Source organism: Euprymna scolopes, chromosome 23, assembly GCF_053919585.1.
Source record: "Euprymna scolopes isolate OS-2025 chromosome 23, ASM5391958v1, whole genome shotgun sequence".
In the NCBI taxonomy this organism is placed as follows: domain Eukaryota; kingdom Metazoa; phylum Mollusca; class Cephalopoda; order Sepiida; family Sepiolidae; genus Euprymna; species Euprymna scolopes.
In genome coordinates, this window is record NC_136504.1 from 92,763,454 (window position 1) to 92,785,409 (window position 21,956).

The 21,956-nt window shown below is 34.1% G+C and overlaps 1 protein-coding gene across 1 annotated transcript; it reads right to left on the reverse strand.

Moving 5' to 3' along the window:
- Positions 1-12,491: 12,491 nt before the first annotated feature.
- On the reverse strand, positions 12,492-13,417 carry LOC145245649 (uncharacterized). Its single transcript, XM_080107211.1, has 2 exons — positions 12,927-13,417; positions 12,492-12,810 (listed from the first exon to the last, which is right to left on the reverse strand). Exons 1-2 carry the CDS (start codon positions 13,415-13,417, stop codon positions 12,492-12,494), a joined length of 810 nt encoding a protein of 269 aa, XP_079963337.1.
- Positions 13,418-21,956: the final 8,539 nt, after the last annotated feature.

A 21,956-nucleotide genomic window follows, 5' to 3' on the forward strand; every position in this document is an offset into this window, starting at 1 on the left:
TGATCTGTCCTATGTCTTCTGTGTGAAGGAATTCACTAACGCATATCGGATTCTGATGCACGTCATAACAGGAGTTGCTTTCTTAAAATCTCACATTGTAAATATCTGCAACAGATAGATTACACTTCAAAGTAATGAACGCATCACGGGATTCATCATCATCCACGTATATATTAGAGCATGCTACTAAAACCAAAATTAAAAAGAAACCAAAACAAATATGCAACAAACAACTTTTATCAGAGGCATGATATGTCATTCTTGTACCGATCAGGATTAGTTTTTATGTGTGAACTTGGTTTAAATCATGTCGTGTTCAAAATAAGATCATTGTCAATTCTGTTCAGTTAAAAAAATCAACATGGATTTCAATAAGCCGTTGTCGATTACTATTGATAATCGTTTCTATTTTTGTATTTTTTTATGTGGATTAGATTCTATGTGTTGTTAACTATTATGTACTTTCACTTAACAATTTAATAAACCAAACATACTGTAAAACCTGGCAAAAAGTGTCACCTGACATTTATTTGTTGGTTTTCTACTAATCGATTTTCTGAACGATTATCGCGACTTCATAGATGATTATTTTATCCCAGCCATTTTATTCTCCTTTTAACGTAAGACTGGGTATTTTATAAAAACTTAAATAAACACTTAAACATAAGTAAAAACACAAAAAAGCTCATCCAAGTTGTAAAAACGGTTCTTATGTTTCTTTTGCTAATATTTTGTTATACTTGTTTTTGCGTTTTGTCCATACTACAAAATGAACCTTTAATTTATTAAATTGTTAGCTGAAAATACAAATGAGCGTTTTGGTAGAATATGAAATTAACACACGATCTGTGATATTTATTATATAAGTCGTACGGAAGTCTTTGCTACACAAGAAGGTTTAGTTGAAAACGAAAATGAAAATATAATTTCCAGCTTAATAAATGGAATAAATGACAGAAATGAACGTTAAATAATATTTGAATACGAAAACAAAAAAAAAAAAAATGCAAAAAAGAAAATCCAATAAATACAACCAAAATCTTCAGCCACGACATCCGAACGGAAAGTGGGCTCTAATATTGACAGATACAAGTCTATGAAAATGACTTTGGGACATATAAACTAGATTACTACTGAAACACGTATACTTAATTAAATAAGAGACCAGATATTTAAAATACACGGAAAACATTTAATATATAAACAAAATAGAATAAATCACATCATAAGCGCATGCAGCAAACTGGCACAAAATAATACAGGCATTAATACCAATTATTGTAAATGGCTTATCAATCCGTCTCTAAAAATTCAGAAATAGAATAACATTCTAATTTCCATATATATATATATATATATATATATATATATATATATATATATATATATATATATAGAGAGAGAGAGAGAGAGAGAGAGAAAGATTATAGATTAGACATTTAGTCTTATACAAATAAACAAGCGTTATAGTCTTAACTTGTGATGAGTGCTTTATAGAATAAATTGATGGTTGATGATAGTAAAATTCATGGCCATTGTTGCATTAAATACGTATTTCCTTTAATCGCTATCAATAGTTTATAGAACGGGCACCATAACAATTAGTTCTCTGCACCTTATAAAAGAGATATATGAAAAAAAATCATTCAGATCAGCAGAGTAGTTTAACAGAAAAAACGTTAGGAATAAATGTTGTATTATGACGACCAATTCCTTGAACGGATACATACTACTTAATTTGCTACACCTTATCATAAAAAAAACTATTCAAAATTTCAGATATGTCCACCCGGCAGCTTTGAGTACAAATCTAGAGTAAATGTGATTTGTGGTGAAAAATCCCTGTTAATCCCCAACTGCGACTGCTACTTATCATTAAAAAAAAAACGGTCATTCAAAATTTCAGCTAGATTAGTCCAGTAGTTGCCTAGAAACAGTTGAACGGACCTACAGTAAAATTAAGCGAACTATAATCGATAGAACATATACGCTATAATAATATATACGAAATCTGAAAGAAATAAAATATCATATATAAGCGTACTTTACGACCGAGCTACAGCAGACGTCCCTGCTAGCTTAGATAAATACATTTGCAGTTTTAACCAAGGAGCTACAATAATATCAGAGCGTCTCCATTTATGCTGAACATCTACAGAATGCCGACATCAGTATATTACATATGAATGAATCCCCTGTGGAATTTTCACAGGTCCCGTTGGTATAGATAAATTAAATAAATTATCTTTCCAATAGTTACCGAATTTAAGTATATATTTGAATTATTTTATTTCTAACAAAAATAAGGAGAATCTCTCAATTTTCTAAAGATCTTGTTTTTGTACAATAAACGTACAATTGATTGTATTGATTTGTCACCAGGTTTGTTTTATACATTGGAAAAATAAAGAATTTAAATTGATTCTTAAAAAAATCAACCAGATTGGTATATCTATATATCTATAAAAGTGAAATTGTATGTGTGTATATTTCACTACAAAATTACTCTGTCAATTTTAAGTCTTGCTCGGGATTTGACATAAAGGGTACTGAGATTTGAAAAAGATCTTTTTAATTGGTTTTCGGCCAGAATTTTGCTGTCAAAGGGGTCAGAAGTCAACGATTTGACCTTTGAAAACTCTACCAAACTCCTCCACCAATTTGGGTCTTAACAATTGAAATGTGCGATATACTTAACTTCGACAGGAGTCAAACTTTTTAATATATATATATATATATATATATATATATATATATATATATATATATAATTATTTGTTTTTTACTATAATAATTAAATACCTACAGACACTAGTGTTTCATCCTTTCGGGATTCTTCAGTGCAGGGTGTCACGATTACTACCAGTCGAACGATTCGAACCCCGCGACACGAGACATCTCTGGCTCGATTAGCGGAGGCCGCATCCATTCGGCTACCATTAATCGTGTGAAATAGCGTTGAATTTTAAACATTTTAATTTAAATGTTCATTACGTCAGACAGACAGTGATCAAATCGTTATACGATGATCTACGCATAAGAGCTAAATTGACCGACTTTTAATTCAACAGAAAGTGCTCAACGATAAGAAACGTATTTCTTACAGGGCTGTCATAATTATTTTTTTTACTATAATAATTAAATACCTACAGACACTAGTGTTTCATCCTTTCGGGATTCTTCAGTGCAGGGTGTCACATATATATATATATATATATATATATATATATATATATATATATATATATATGCACATAAAGTTATGTACAGTATATACGGCCCGGACAAAGCCGGACTTAACTGCTAGAAAAATATAAACAAAATGTTTTTAAAAATCACTAGATAAAAAATATTCCTACTTAGTTGAAATCCAAATCATCTAAACTAATATAAATATATTTCATAATTATTCAAGCTACATAGAACTATTTAAGTTTACTTCCCAGCAGAACTCATCGAAGATGTGATATATATATAAGAAAATATTGTATCTTACTAAATGAGTGCTTGTATATACGGTTAGCTTTATAATAAAATAGGGATCAAAATGTAAGTGTATTAAATTGATAAATGACTCGATATTTTAAAAGTTTTATTGATATAGTCTCATTCGACATATTGAAACATAAGTAAGTATCCACTGTCTCTAATAAGATATTCTGGACCGTTTATAAGACATACTAAAGAAGAACTAAGGAATCTCGATCAGAAGACCAGGAAACTCATGACACGGCACAACACACAACACCCAAAAGACCGATTATATGTGAAAAGGAAAGACGGAGGAAGAGAGCTGGTCTGTATAGCAGACTGTGCAAATAACACACAGAATAGAATTAGAAAAACTCATAATGCAGAACACTGAAGAAGAATTACTGTAACAAGAGACACGGAAGAAACGAACAAGATAGAAAAAGAAACAAGTAATAAGACGAGGAAAGAAAAATAGCAAGAGAAACAGTTGCATGAACGATTCATAAGGGTGATGAAAAGAGACTAACGGAAACACTTGGAAACGGCTACCAAAAGGAAACTTAAACAGGGAAACTGAATCACTAATAACAGCTGAATAAGGCAAGGCTATTAGAACCAACTACATCAAAGCAAGGATCGACAAGACACAAGAAAACAACAAACGCAGACTCTACGAACAAAGAGATGAAGCAACAAACTACATAAAAAAATTAATGCAGCAACTAGCCCTAAAATAATATAATAATAGACACGATCTTGTAGGGAATACAGTAAATTGGGAATTATGCAAACAGTCGCATCTTGACTCACACACAAATGATGCAAGCACAAACCGGCAGCAGTACTGAAAAATGAAAGTCACAAGATCCTATGGTATATGGATAAACCCATCCAAACAAGAAGACCAGATGTCATAATAGTTAACAAGATGGAATAGTCCTGTCAGATTGTAGAGCACGGATTGAAGATGAAGGAGACCACAGAGATCAAGGAGACTGAGAAGCGGGGCAAATGCGCAGAATTAGCCAGAGAGCTCAAAGTGATATGGAAAATGAAGAACGTCAACTAATAGTAGAAGCGGTAGGAACAATACCGAAAAACTTTGGAAAAAAGAATAGGGGAAATTGGAATCACAGGGATTGCCGAGTAGATACAACGGATTTCAGAATGAAAACTGCAGAAATATTAAAGAAAACCCCTGAATGCGGAGAATAACACCACACGTAAACTGGACACAGAAACTGCTACAGATGTAAAACAAAAAGAAATATCATATAGAATCATGAAAATTAAAACTATAATTGGAAGATAGCACCTCGAGTGTGTGAGTGTCACCATAAACGGGCACCATACCATATAATGACCGTCAAGGAGGATCGAAAGACGGAGGAGAGAAAGCACTAGCCATACATCCGCTGGTTTAGTGCAAAGCTGGCTAGGATCTTAGGGAGGTTCATTACCGCTTGAATTCCAGTAAAAACCAATGGTCACCGCCAACGAGAAATTAATGGTAAGCGGCTGTTGTGATATTGCAAAATATTTTGCAAATATTATCAAACAAGGTGGAAAGTACTGGACGTCTGGGGAGACTTGCTGTCTCTCAGACTCCTGGGAACATCACAGGTTGTTCTCAAAGAGCAATCTCTGATGAGAGCTTGTGTGACTTAGCCCAGTGAGTAAATAATAATAATAATAATAATAATAATAATAGTAATAATTATAATAATAATAATAATAATAATAATAATAATAATAATAATACTCATAATAATAATAATAATAAATATATGTTCATAGTTCTTATTCTTCTGATGAGTGAGGTCGAAAAAAACTACAAAGAAAAAATAACATACTTATTATATGATTGTTTCTGCGCAACGGAACAGGTGTTGTTAAAACCTAAATATTTTAACATGTTGCCAAAAACAAAAGGTAAGATGAACAACATCTTAGAATCTGAAGTATAGTCTTTTTGTCATTTATATATATATATATATATATATATATATATGTATGTGTGTGTGTATGTGTGTGTGTGTGTGCGTGTGAGTGTTGACTGGGAATCTGTGTGTTTCTAAATTATTACTTATAAATGGCTTTATATTTTAAAAGCTATTTTATTATATGGTCTCATGGAAAATATATAAAATGGAAATCAAAGTTGTTATTGTAATATTAATATTTCCCACAGTTTTTGTTTTTGCACATTATGAAGAATGTGCTTTGCGATAGTAAAATAGCTTTTATAAACAACTGCCCATCAAGTACAGTTTCCAGTCTTTTTTCTTGTGATAAAGAAATACATGAATAAATGCTGTTTTCCTAATTATATCTTTCGTCTATTTTTCTTTATAAGAATACGTTTGCATAGCAAAGGGAATTTCTCTACGTTTCTATACGTCGGCTTCGTGTTTATAAGATGCTTTTCTTATGCTGATATTTACGGTTTATGTAATAATTTGTTTCAAGTTATAAAAGAGAATATTCACAGTATTTAAGAAAATCTACTTTTCATACATAAAATATTCATGAGTTAAAACATCTAAGTAGATGATCAGACATCATGTATCAATATATGCATATGTCCGCCACGAAAAACTTTGTCACCGTATTCATGGATAAAATGAAAATTAATACAATGAAATTGCAAAATGTCATAGCGAATAACAGAAGAAACACCTAAAGAAATATAGGTTTGTGATTTCCCTAGTTACTTTTCTAATCTGAGAACGTTTCCGTCTCATCAGGACGCAGCGACGTGACTTCCAGCTGTGTCAAACATTTGATTGCTTACCCTAACAAAACACACACACACACAAATAAAATGGTAAATTATAAAGATGCGTCCATTCAATTTGCATCTAAACATACGGAAGTGATATTTCAAACAATTGTGTGACAGACACAATCTCATTACACACATCAGCGTAACAGATTGACAAAATAACATATCATAGCTCATCTTTTGAAAATAATGGCAATAATGATGAAACTAAAACGGTACAAAAGATAGGCAAAATAATTCTTCAAACTACACAATTAACAGCGCCAAAATGATATTTCAAAGAAAATCTGACAAACTAAGTTGGCAAATACCAGCAAAAATTATATGTCAATCTGAAGCACGACTAACCGTTGAAAAGTATATGTCGACCTTAGATGTGACAGATGGACAAAACCGATTTCTCAAACTGAAGTGTGAATATTATCACCGAATATTATCTTCTACAACAGAGGTGCGACAATAAAAAAATGATATGTAGCAAGTGTCGCAAATTAAAATAATATTTAGAACATAGCGTGACAGAAAAATAAAAATATATGCATAACAAAGCGTGACAGACAAATGAAAATAAAGTTTAGAACTAAACACGAGAAACACATGAAAATATATGTATAACAGACGAGACAGACAAATAAAACTGAGATTTAGAACAAGACGTGGCACACAAATAAGAATGTATGTATAATAGAGCGTAACAGACAAACGTGAATAATATTTAGAACTAAACCTAAGAGACAAATAAAATATTTAAACAAAGCGTGTTAGACAAATGCAACTTATATTTAGCACTAAACGTGACATACAAATGTGATTAATATTATTACAAAATGTGACGGACAAGTGAAATCGATATGTAAAACTAGGCGTAACAGACGCATAAGAATTATATATAAAACTAAACAGAGCTGCTAAAATAAACAAAAATGCAAGCAAAGTGTGGCAAACAAATAAAAAAATATTTAGAACAAAACGTGACAGGCAAATAAATGGATATGTATAACTATGCCTGACACACGAATACACATTACATGTGAAACAAAATAGAGATATAAAGATATTTGTGAAACAAAACGTGACAGACAAAAGAAAACAAACGGTGAAAGACAAATGAAAATAATATGTTAAACAATGTGTGGTAGATGAATAAAACTTATATGTAAAACAAAACGTGACGGGCAAACTAAATTAATATGTTAAACCAGCCATGTCAGACGAATGAAAATTATCTATAAAACAAAACGCGACAAACAAATCAAAATAATGTATAAAACAAAGCTTAAGGGATAAAGGAAAATATTTTAGACTAACAAAATAGACAAATAAAAATATATGTCTATTACTCTAAGAGAAAAATGAAAAACATGATTAACTAAGTGAAACTCATTCATGATATTTCGAACTTTAGAACGACAAAAACTATGTTGATATTCCAAACTTCCGGTTACAGAAAAACGATAATTATATCAAAAACTTTATTATGACAGACAAACAAAATATTATATTTAAAACTTGAACGTGACATACCGCCCTACGAACAACGCCTCTCGGAAAAATAGAAGGAAACATCTAAATAATGAAGTCTCTATCGAAAGTCAAGTGTAAAGCTAAGACATTACCAAACATATTTATCAATAAGAAACCGGTAATGAAAACATATTTCTTTTAGACAAAAAAAAAATCTAATTCCCATAAATATACATAAATCTATTGATCTTCATTACGATAAACAGACACATACACAGTTAACTTAGCGTATAAATCTTTAAACTTGTTTATCATTATTAGTAAAATGTTTCACTCAGTTTCGGTTGTATAAATGATATTAATATTTTAATGTGTTTGAAAGATTCAGTTCTGGCTTTGAAATTTCAGAGATATATACAGGGAGACTCCCCACAAAAAACAAAAACAAAAGCTAAATGGAGACCATCTAGAACATATGCTGTAGAACGGAGAAAAAAGGCCAAATACCCTAGCGTTTTGATGTGATGTTTTGAATATAATAAACTAGTTATGACCAAAGTTTCATTTCACTCGGACAAAACACTAAGAAACGGGGCATAATTAGAGTTGGGGCCTGTTTTTCTGGGTCACTCTATATTATCTATTATTATACCAAAGCTAAATTTATCAACATTTATTTCTCTAGAGATTTTATCTGTATTTTGATAACACAAAAGAGACACTTTATTTTCATGAAAAAACATACATTATATGTTCATGAAAAATGTACACTATATTTTAATGATAAAAATACACAATATACTTTAATTAACAAACACACACGTTTATTTTTTAATGAAATTTCCGGGAAAAACTGATAGATCCCGTAATATTGGCCAAAGTTAAACCTCTGTCCTATCGTCCGATTGATGCATCTTTGTGCGTATTTTACAAGAACTTTAATGTAGTCTGTCTTGTTAACTCATAGCACTTTTGACCACCTTACGTACAGACTTCCAACAAACCAAACAAGCCTTCAAGTCCAACACTTTTACTGTTGAAGTCCTTTATTTTGTAATAGCGTAATAGTTTTTTCTCCTCAGAAAAATAGGCTTTCAAATCCCCCTTCAGTTTACTGGTTATATAAGCTGGCAGATGGTTAAATGTAATATAAACAGGTATATTGCTGCTAAATTTCTTACGATTCTGTTAGATACGATCTTAAATAGTAGCCCCAGTCCAAGTTAAATATGCTTTATAGGGCAGTCAAAAAGAGTAAAAATTAATAAATAAATGATATGACGGTGCTAACTAAAGCTTTCTAAATTGTGTTAATTTCTAATAAAACTAAACCTTCCTAAATTGCGTTAATTTCTAATTAAAATTAGAAGTAAGTTTACAGTTTACAGATTATGTATTAAAATCAGCAGAAAAATACATTCTAAGATATTACTTCATTATAGGTTTGCGTTATTATTTAAAATAATGTTTCATATTACTAAGGTTGCATAAGAAGATTCAGACAAATCGTTTCTTAAGATTTGCAAAGCTCTTAAAATGCAGCATTTATCACAAGCAATACTGTTATTAATTTATGCATGCTTACTGTTCTATTACTAATGTTACATACTGTCTTATTATTAGAACGAAAATATGCGGTTTAATAATTTGTACACTGCGTGTCAAATTATTAATGAGATAACAGTTTTTTACCAGTTTCAAAAACTTACCGGTAGTTTCGTATCAAAAGCTTCGGAAAGGTTGGCAATGCTGAGCTGCGCGTACTGTGAAATTTTCGTACTGTTCCGCGCAAGGTAAACAAATTGTCATAGTAATTGCTGAATCCACGGTATTTGAGGTGTGTCAAATTATTAACAAGGCAGTTTGTTTCGTCAATAACATGGGTAATAAAGTGGTTTGTGTAGTTCTGAAAAGTGTACTATAACAGAACAGCAAGCAAAAGGTAAAACTACCCTTAAACTATCGAAAGTGATAAAAAGATACCATCAAACTGTGAAGAACCTTGTCAAGGACCCTACAAAGGTACGTAAGAGAGATGATAAAAGTAAATCTAGAGTGGTTTTACGCCGTTATCTACTCCAAATTAAACGTGAAGTTGTTAAGAACCCTGGGCAGGCAAGCCGAGAAGTCTTTGACCAAGCAGGATTGAAGAATGTCTAAAAAGTACTCGATGTCGCCCCTTGAAAGAAGTGGCAAGCTCTGTGACAAAGCCTCCATTAAAGCAACATCACATACGAAACCGATTGAAATGGGCAAAGGACAACATGAAAACGGATTTTTCCAAAGTTTTGTTTACGGATGAAGTGCGTGTCACTCTTGATGGCCCAGATGGCTGGAGCAAGGGATGGGTCCTAGATGGAAGACATCCTTATCAGCGTTTAAGGCGCCAACAAGATGGTGGTGGGATAATTATTTGGGTTGAGAATATCCGAGGTACTTTAGTTGGCCCATGGAGAGTCCCAGAAGGCGTAAAAATGACGTCAAATGTAAAATGTAGTATTGTAAGCACTTTCTCAAAGCTTCTGGATTTTTACTCACTCGTACATTATATATTAAAAAATAATGTAAACACGGTAATAATTTGTATGAGCAGTGTATGAGTTAGATTCTTCAAACAACTGTTCACATATTGAGTTTTATTTTGTAAAGATGAGAACAGTTGTCTGAAGAATTAAAACCATACCTAAATATGTTCTTTTAGTTTGTATTTATTGGAAAAACTTTGACAGTGCAAGGGCACATTTTCCTGATTCAATCAATATAAGACCAGGTTAATAGGTTTGCCAACAATGATAATACGTGTTCGTCCTTCGAAGTTGAAGACGACCATAACATCAGTGAGTAAAAGTATTGTTTTTGTGCTTCCAGAGATGACTTGTAAGGCCGATCCGGACATGGAAGGCTCTCCCACAAGTTGGACAGTGGTGAACAGGTGTTGTGGGGACAGGGCTTGTTACTCTGGCTTTGCGGGTTGCACGCTTCTGTTCTTCTTCGAGGGTTCTTCTTTCTTCAGCTGTTTTAGCTCCTTTGTTGATGAGGTAACGCCAGTGACGTCTATCTGATGCAAGCGATATCCAGGACTCGGTACTGATGTTGAAGTCTTTGAGGGAGACTTTGAGGTTGTCGTTAAAGCGTTTTCTTGGTGTTCTGACTGAGCGCTTGCCATGGCACAGCTCGCCATACAGGAGTTGTTTTGGGATTCTTTCATCTGGCATGCGGGACACGTGACCTGCCCATCGCAGTTGGGTCTTTCGAATGGTAGTAGTTATGCTGGGAAGATTAGCACTTTTCATCACCTCTCTACCATGGACTTTGTCTTGCCATCTGATATGGAAGAAATTTCGGAGACATCTCAGGTGGAAGTGGTTCAACGTTTTTTCGTGCCTTCTGTAGCTAGTCCAGGTTTCTGAGCCATAGAGCAATGTGGTGAAGACAACTGCTTTGTAAACCTTCAGTTTGGTGTCAATGCTGATTCCTCTCCTTTCCCAGGCTTTGCTTCTAAGTCTCCCGAATGCGCTGCTTGCCTTGGCGATTCTGTTATTGATTTCGATATTGATTGTGGCTGTCCGAGATAGAATGCTGCCCAGATAGGTGAAGGTCTCAACCGCTTGAAGGTTCTGTCCCTTGATTGAGATACTTAGCTCATGAGACAGATTTCTGGGAGCTGGTTGGAACATAGCTTCGGTCTTCTTTGTGCTAATTGTGAGGCTGAATTTATCACAGGCTGCGGAGAATTTGTTCATCTGGTCTTGCATTTCTCGCTCATTGCTGGCATTGAGGGCACAGTCATCAGCAAAAAGAAAGTCACTCAGCACTGATTCCTTCACCCTTGTCACAGCCTGCAGCCTCCTAGGGTTAAACAGTTTTCCATCTGTTCTGAATTTAATGTTGATGCCTGGTGACTGGTCGCTGAAAGCGTTAAATAGCATTGCAGAAAATATCAAACTGAACAGTGTAGCGTCAAGGAAACAGCCCGGTTTAACTCTATTTGTTACCGGAAAAGCCTCCGAGGGTTCACTGTCGTCAAGGACGGCCCCCATCATACCTCAATGGAATTGACGAACTACTGTGATGAAAGTATTAGGCAACTGAATTTCTTCATTATTTTCCACAGACAATCCCGACTGACTGTGTCAAATGCCTTGGTCAAGTCGATAAAGATTGTGTAAAGGTCTCGGTGCGGTTCGATGCATTTCTCTTGAAGCTGACGGGCGGCAAACATCATGACAGTGGTTCCCCGACCGGCCCGGAAACCACATTGACTCTCTGGCAGGAGTCCCTGTTCCAAGTGACCAAGTAAGCGGTTGAGAAGGATGCGAACCAAGATCTTTCCTGCTATGCACAGGAGGGAGATACCTCGGTGGTTATCCCAGGGTTGGAGATTTCCTTTTCGCTTATAGATGTGAACGATTGTGGCGTCTTTAAACTCTTGTGGTAATTGTTCCTTCATCCACATGATCTGATACAAGCAGGTCAGCTGCTTCCACAAGGCTGCAACACCGGACGTGTAAACCTCTACTAGGATGGCATCTTGACCTGGGGCTTTTCCACTGGTTGACTGCTGAATAGCTTTGCTGACCTCTTCGAATGATGGGGACTTGGGGGGAGACGTTCAATTGCTATATCATTGATGGCTCCAGAGCGATTGAGCACTTTGTTGAAATGGTCAACCCATCTGTTGAGGATCTCCTTCTTCCCGTGAGTAGAGTTGAGCCGTCAGCACTGTGCTGAGAGGAGGATACCGAAGACTGTGGTCCGTAAACTTCCCTTAGTGCATCGTAAAAATCTTTGTATCGTGTTTGTCTGCGTAGCCTTGGATTTCATCAGCCTTGGCACTGAGCCAGGAATCCTGCACTGAACGGAGCTTGGATTTGACATTATTGCGCATGTTAGAGAAGGCAGTTTTCGTCGACACATAAGCTGGGCTATTTTGATGCGCTCTTAGCAGGTGTTTTTCCTGCAACAAATTGTGGATTTCAGGATCATTCTCGTCAAACCAGTCCTGGTGGTGTTTGGTAGCAGGACTTAGAACGTCAAAAGCAGCAGAGTGAACAACATCTCTGAAGGATGCCCAGCTCTCTTTAACGCTGTTGTGATTGAGATTAAAGTTAGCCAGTTTACTATGTATGCTGCTCTGGGATTCGTCTGCTGTTTTAGAATATTTCAATTTGGCTGTATTGAGCCTCTTGGCTGTTTTTTTTACCCTGAGGATTTCTCCTTAGTTGGATAAAGAAGTTGCATTTGGAGATGATGAGGCGGTGGTCGGTCCAACAACATGGCTTTGGTCAGTCTCACGTCCTGCCTGTTCTTGACTCTGGTAATGACATAATTGATTTGATGCCAGTACCGAGAGGGTGGATGCATCCATGTGGTTTTATTGCGATTTGGGAGCTGGAACATAGTGTTTGTGATGTTGAGATCATGTGACGCACAGGTTCTAAGGAGGAAGAGTCCGTTGCTATTGCATTTGCCTACTCCATGCTTTCCAATGATGTTGTACCAGGGTTGATGATCTGTACCGACACGTGCATTGAAGTCGCCAAGAATTACAAGTTTCTCCGACTGAGGGACTGAGGAAATAAGAGAGTCCAGCTCTTCATAAAACTTGTCTTTGACCTCATCAGGGTTAGTCATCGTTGGGGCATAGGCGCTAATCAGCGTAATGCTGGTGTTGCGGCCAAGAGATAACTGCATTTTCATTAGTCTGTCGTTGATACCTTCAGGAATGCTTGCTAGTTTTGGTACGGGAGTTGTTTTGATAGCAAAACCCACATCAGCTCCTCAGCACTGCGCACACACCAGAAGAAGATGTAGCCTCAACCCGTTTCGGTCAGTTGTCTGCAAAACGAGTCTCACTTAGGGCTGCAATGACAATGACGAGCTACAAGCGCTGTTCGTCTTTCAGGTCGATTTGCTTTTGCATTGTCGAGCAGGGTTCGGACATTCCACGATGCTAGAATAAGCACCTTTGTTTTCTTTTTTCTTTTGTTTCGACCACTTAAGAGGGATCCCTGCCAGCTGCGGTATCCTGGCCAGGGTTTGGTGAAGCAGGCTATTTTTAGGGCACCTTTTCTAACCCCGTTGTCATTCTACGGAGGGTAGCTGAGCGATTATAAAGAGGGCTGCTCGGTCATTCAGGAGGCTGCCGGACCCACCACTGCCTCAGTCCAGTGGGGAACGACTACATGTCCTGAATCGCCTACGTATAGATTCACCGCTACAGCTTCCAGTATATCCACACCTACTGCTTTGCCGTTTCCTTGTCGCCGCAGGACTTTAGGTTAATAAAAAGTCGATGTATGAGTTGCGCTTGACTTGGATTAAAGTGAGGGGGACTTGCGCAGTATCAACCTCACTCTCTCTTCCTGATGCGCCGGTTCCAGTGGCAGGACTGTGTCAAGACGGCTGGGAACGAATCAGGATGCAGGAGTTGTCGGAAGGAGACTGGTCTGTCTTCCTACCGCCTTAGGGGCTCCATTCCGGATTTTCTGTTGGAGTTTACTCCCTTAGCCTGTCTTTCCCAAGACAGCCACAAGACAGTGGAACTATTTGACCCATAGCTGGGGGTTAGTTCATGAGTCACCAGGGCATATCCCCACGACGGTGGGCCTGCATGTCACGTGTCTGGGGGCCAACCTCCTCAGAGTCCTTGTAGTTTAGCCTGAGGCCGCAAGGTGCTCAGTTTCCATGTTTCGGTGCGTGTAACCACTACATAGGGCTTGCAGATGGAGAGGCTGTATACTGGCAGAGAGAGACTGACGCATTCGGCTCCTTTTTCACGTAAATGCTAACCAATGATAATAATACATGCATAATAACAATAAGAACACTTTAATAACGTAAGTTTTACTGATGTAGATATTATTCTGCAATTTCACACAAAATCACATTTTCCACGTCTTTTCATATATTTAGCTGTTGTTTAAAATATTATTAAAATGAACAGAAAATCGACATTTAAAAAAATAACATTTTATTCAGAAAGAATATAACGTGGTGTCACAACGAGTTATTATTTTTTCTTTGTCAAAAATCTACCGCGTGTTCAACATGATTATACTACATCGTTGATGCATAGATTTTTAAATCATGAATATTTCATTTAAAATGAATTAATTTGAATATGAATGAGGTTGAATTGGGGAAAAGAATAATCTATATATCTATAAAAGTGGAAGTGTCTGTCTATCTGTCTGTGTACATTTCCCTACATAATATACCTGTCAATTTTTAGTGTACAGACTCGAACTATGATATACAGGGTATTGAGATTTGAGAAAATGTTTGTAATTCGTTTTCGGCCAGAAATTTGCTGGTTAAGAGGTCTAAGTCCTACGATTTTACCTTTTAGAACTCTACTAAACTCCTCCGCCAATTTTGGGTATAAACACTTGAAATTTTAGATATAGGTTCCTTGGACATGAATCGAACTTAATAACTTGATTTGAGCCCAAAACAGAAATTCATAATAGGGGTCAAATTTTAAAAAAAATTGACCTCTGCGGTCTCCACCTAATTACTCAGGCAATTTCTTGTCTAAACATTTGAAATGTTACATAAAGGATATTCAGAGATAGGGCAAGCTTTTTAATTGGTTGGGGTGGAAAATATATAAGTGTATGCATGTATGCTTACATGTTTGCCTAAAACTTTCGACAGAGGTGACTGATTTTCAGAAGATCATTATCGCTTTGAAGCTCAGCGTTTCAGACGAAAAATACCGAAAAATTGGCTAAAAACATTGATTTCTTATCCCTAAACTGGGCACTTTTTTACAGGGAGGGGTCGCTTTTTCACCGATATTTTCGAAAGTCATCATCTCTTTTCGATTGTCTAGCCTTAATTAAAACCTACGTCACTTCCGTTTGGTGGTGCTCGTAACAGCAAAGCGGTCACGTTTTTTCCCGTTCTTTTCCTTCTTCGCGGTACGGGTTCGAGCTTGTCTTCCTACTACCACTTTTTTTCAACACACACCTCTAAACATCCGGGCAACGCCGGGCACCCATGCTAGTATTATATATAGTCATCCACATATATACTCTTTCGCTGTATCAGTTCCCATGTGTAGTTACGACAGCATCATCTCCAAGAAGAATTTAGTCGCTGGTCAGCTCAAGTCAATAGGTCACGGAATACGCGCCAAAAGCAAGAGTAATTCTCTAGACCTAAACATTATTTGCACCAATTTTATGTGTCTGTACGAATAGTAAAATCAAGCCATAATGTTTATAAACCCAATAACATTTATCTACTTTCATTAAAAAAAAAACGTCTATTGCATCATTTTGCTTGCAATTAGAGTCGAAAATTTAAGGTTCATGCTTAAAGTGTTACTAGCAGGGAGACTCGACGTTTCCCAAGATTGAATGACGATCAACCAATGTTTCGCCCTTCTATATTATTATATGGAAAAATGCGCGCATGAAAAGTAATATTCTTAAGATTTTATTAAACCTGGAAAAGTAAAGGACAAGAAATTCAACCTGGAAAAGTAAAGAACAAGATAATCTAGTAAAGTAAAAAATAAGAATTTTTTAGACTTAAAATATTGCAGCTAAAAATAAAATTTTAATATTGATAAATAGTTTATTTATTATTTGCATATGTTGTTGTTTATTGTTGAGTTAGAAAGGGTGTCAGTCGCTGGATTGAACTTATTTCCCCCCTATTATTGGCATATATTTATGTAGTGAAAATTGTTTGAATAAAATTAATTCATTAGTTAGTTAGTTAGTAGATGGAATTAATAATTTTATAATTTACATAAAAATTAATAATTCTATTATATCATAATTAGGATCATTTAATTCTTTCTAACTCAACAATAAACAACAACATATGCAAATAATAAATAAACTATTTATCAATATTAAAATTTTATTTTTAGCTGCAATATTTTAAGTCTAAAAAATTCTTATTTTTTACTTTACTAGATTATCTTGTTCTTTACTTTTCCAGGTTGAATTTCTTGTCCTTTACTTTTCCAGGTTTAATAAAATCTTAAGAATATTACTTTTCATGCGCGCATTTTTCCATATAATCCATGATTTTTCCAGGCATTGCTATTGTATTAATAAATAAATTTATAATATTTATTAATGATTGTCAAAAAAATAGCTCTTAAACACACATTTATGCAATATTTATCATTCAATCACAGTAGTTCCGAGCCAGGGTCTCTACCGAGACTGCGGTTCATGAATTCGTGATCTGTATAGAGCGTAAACTAACAAAAAAGAAGATGGCACTCGGTGTCTTTTTTAGATATCGTTGGAGCTTTTGACAAAATACCCTTCAATAGTATGTTCAAGTCGCTACGAGAACTCAATGTGCCACCAGTACTCATCCGATGGATTGAGTATATGGTGAGGCACAGAACAGTTCAAGTAGAACTACTGAGGGCAACTGTTAAAAGGGAAGTAGTTAAATGAAACCCCCAAAGTGGGATTTTATCACCTTTACTATGGAACTGTATGCTGAATCCTCTTTTAAAGCAGTTTAAAAATAGGAATATTTATGCCCAAGCTGATGCTGATGACATCGCAGTGCTGGTCGCGGGTTCAAAAGCATCATTGGTCAGACGCATTGCCAAAATGGGACTACATTTTTCATCAAATGTGATAACTAAAAATTTGAGTTCATTCAAAGAATATGTATATCATAGTATTCACTAATATTTTTAATCGATAAATTCACCATTTTTTGCTATAAAATCATAAGGAGAGTTAAAAAAAATTTAGTTATTAAAAAAAAGTTCGGTTTTTTAATTATAAAAAAAACGATACACGGGATTGAACCTAAAATCTGCCCACCAACCCCCGGTACTCTAACCCTTACGCTAACATGTCATATTGGCAAAATCGCAGTAAAAAATATTTATATACAAAAAAAGTTATGCAAAATAAAAAAAAAGCGTTAGTCACTTATGTACTTACTCTCCTGTTTGTGAATCCACATATTTTGTTGTAACTTTTTTTCTACTGAACCAATTTTCGAAATTTTTTTTTCAAAATGTAGCTAATGAGGTGTTCTATCCAACTATATGACATGTTTAAAATTTGGTTGCGAAGGGAATTAGTGGTGGGGGTTTGAATGTGTCTCGATTCATTCAATTTCGGACTTAAGCATATATTCATTCCATCGAATCGTTTCAATCGCTCATTTTTTTTAAATCAAATCGATTGTCCGTTCTAATTGAGTATCCATCGTTGTGCACTATGAGGAATCCTCACATGCATCCCTGCAGTGACTTAGTCTACATTGCACTACAGAAAACCTACTGTTTATTTTATAAAACCATTTTTTATATATAATGTCTTGCATTTAAGTTTAAAATTAAAATAAATGGTCATGCTTCAATTGTGCTCTAAACAGAAACATTCATTTTGAAAATGCCTGTCTCATGTATGCCGAACACATTAGTTGGTGTTGTGATAAAATTTCTCAAATGCACTTGTGATATAAGACTGCAAAAGAGGTAATTTAGTTAAAATCGGACTGTTCCATCTTTAATGTTTTTTTTTCGATTATCGATTTTGATAATTATCGGAATCATTCCGCTACAAACCTATCAAGGGAGACTGTTAGGCATATAAGTTACATTTGTGTGAAATTTCAAAAATATCAGCCTAGTAGTTTTGGAGTCCAGAAGAAACGAATTTTGACACACATACAAAGTTCATTTTATATAATAATAGAAATTTAGATAATTGTGTGTAATTTGTTTCTATTGCAAGGAAAAAATAAATCTTAATTTGATATATTCGAATTTAAGAATCAATGTGTTGTGAATATTATTCCTCATTAGACCAGTTTAAAATACTTTATAAAAATACTGAACATTTTTATTAATCTATGTACAATACATAATAGTAAAACCTCACCAGATATCTAAATTACCTGAATTCTCACAAGGCACTGCTACTAGTTTAACTCGCTTTGCATGAATCTAAATAAAATATTCCACATTTTGACGTATGACAATTCTGTTCCCAAATTTTAATTACTAGTAGAATTCACGGGAATTACACGGAATGAAAACTATATACAATCAACAAATATATTTAAAAAATATGGTATTTTTCTAAACAACGGAAAAATTAGTTTTTTGGACAGATAAACTAATAATGCGTAACATTTATGACTTTATTAACATATCTATGAAAATAGTGTCTATTGTATTTTAAATACATAACTGACCCAAATGAGATAAATAATTAAGTACTAATAAATGTCCAGAAAATAATATGGTGTTACATAGTTCTATAAGTATAATTAACTCACTTTGTAAGATACACTCTTTTATTTGTCCCTTCGGTCCAGCACTTCTTGGCAGACAATATTTGTTTTTGCTCTGTTTCTTTCGAATATTCCCTTTTTAACCTAACTTTTCGCTGAGTACTTTCTTTGATGAATAACCGCCTGCACATCGGAATTACTACGGGTTTATTTCTCATATCATAACAACAATGAGCATGATTCCGATGATATCCCGAAACAAAGTTACACCAAAGGAAGGTCGTTCTCATATTCTTGTCCAGTGTTCCAGATAGATTTTGTAACGCTTAATTCTGCGATTTTTGGGTTTTTTTTGGTTGTTGTTTTTTTCTCTTCCAAATAGTATTTGGCTTTTTTTTAAAGCGTAACGAAAAAAAAGGGCAAACAGAATATTATATAAATCGGTTAATTTTTATAGAGTTGACTTATATGCATAGAAATATGAACATACATACACATACTTTACTATCTAAACATAGAGATAACTTTTACATTATCGTTTTTTTAATGAAAACAATTGGTTTCATTCCGATCTAGAAATTTAATTGTAAAATGGTACAATTCAGCTAGAATTCTGTTATCTGTTTCGACTTTGAAAATAATTACTTCTGTCACTGAAGGTCGAAGGGTTTGTTATTGAGTTTAATTTATAAGCATTAGGTCGAAGCTTCGCGTGAGTGCGACCGTCTGTTGGCATTGAAACAAACTTTTGGTTGATTAACGATTGATTGAAAAGCTACTCGTGTCATTCGTTACATTTCGGAAAACTCTGATCACATGCTTTTCATTAGTGAACATAGTAGTCTTCTGAACAAAATGATTTGGGACTTCCGAATTTGTTCGGGAATCAATGACTTCACATCTGATTTTATACAGAAATAGATAGATGACACCAATGTACTCCTGTAATTAGCATTACGCTACTCATTTTTTTTTTTGTTTTCTATCATTTTAAATCTGGATCAGTCGGACTACTATCCTCATATTTCTTGTTAATTTTACAACGTTTTGCATTACTAAGCAGAAGTTTTTTATGCTATTCTAAGTTATTCGATGCCTCCGCTCAGTTTCGAAAGAGAAAGGATACTCCCCTGCAGGGGCAGATACCCGTGTAACTGTGTGGCAATGGTTGCGCAATCTCCCACCACACCTCCCCTGAAGCGGCATTGCTTGAGTGCAGAGGCAAGGAGAGGTCCAGGATGACTGGAAACAATGCGGAGATGAGCGGAGAAGACATACAGCAGCAGAAAGTCTCAAATGGTCACCCATCTGGTACTGGCCAGGCTCATCGCTGCTAACTTATAATTGTGTGTAGTAAGTATTGGAACTTCGGGTTGTGTTTGAAAACTGGAATTCATGTAGCCGTTCAAGTATATGCATTATATAACAATAAAGTTTAGGTGATAGTCCCCAGGGAATGGAAGGTTTAATCCTAACTAAATGTGATAATAACTACGTTAGCATAAAATGATAGCTTGATGGTTTTATCAATCTGATTATTGATAAGTTAGAAGGGAGCTAGCGAAATACAATATGGCTTGGAGATTTAAATTTAGAAAATGCGCGCGAAGAACAAATAAAATAAAAATAAATCAAAAGGCAGTGTTTGACGGATGAAATCTATGTGATTCTTTTCTGAGATCCTTGCTGGAAAGAAACTAAAATAAAAGTGAAATAGAAAATAAATATAAAAAAAATATATTTCATAATAAAATTGGAAAACAAAGTTAAATCACGTAGAAAAAGGATAGATAAAAATAAAAAGTATAAAAATAAAGAAATTTGAAAGCAGTGTGTGGGGATAAAAATTTCCAACCCATATAAAATCTAATTGTATTTGTAGGATTCAAAAGCAAAATTCCTCACCATCTATAAAATCTCAGGCATGGTAAATAAACCTCTGATTATAATATGGTGAGTGGTCTCAGCAATGATAGCAAATGCGGGTTCTGTCACATAGAAATAGAGTGTCAGATATTAAACATTTATATGTACGGTTCTGCTAAAGACGGTTACGATACAATGCGACACAATGGATTATAAGGCTCCTCTAATGAACAAAAACTGCTCAATAACGTATAACGATGGTCGTCTTTTACTATTTTTATCCAATTTCTATAAAGCTAAAAATCTAAAAATAGAATGATAATTTATTGGTCGGTTGAAAGTAAATATATGGTAATCGTTTATGAGCGTCTAAATACATGGTAATCGTTTATGATTGCCTAAATACACGGTAATCGTTTATCATTGCCTATAAGATATAGTATGTTATTATGGATGATGACGACTACCGATTGTCAAAACTTCAGCTTTTCACAGATGTTATTTCTAACAATTATGAGGTTATAAAATTGTGTCCCTTAGTTTTAGACGCTCCTGTAAATATATAAATACATATAAAATTATATATATATACATAAATATATAGATATATACATATATATGAATATATACATATATATAAATACATACATAGATACATATATATAAATATATACACATACATAAATATATACATAGATACATATATATAAATATATACACATACATAAATATATACATATTTATATATATATAAATATATGCATATGTATAACTGAATATACATTTAAATATATACATATATATAAATATATATATAAATATATACATTTAAATATATATATAAATATATACATATAAATAGATATATAAATATATACAGATAAATATATACATGTATATAAATATATACATATATATGCATATATCTATATAAATAAATACAATATATATATAAATATATACATAAAAATATACATATATATATGAATATATATAAACATATGTACATATATATAAATATGTACATATATATATATAAATATATACATATATACAAATTTCTATATAACTATATATACATATATATATATATATAAATTCATACATATATAAATATATACATATATAT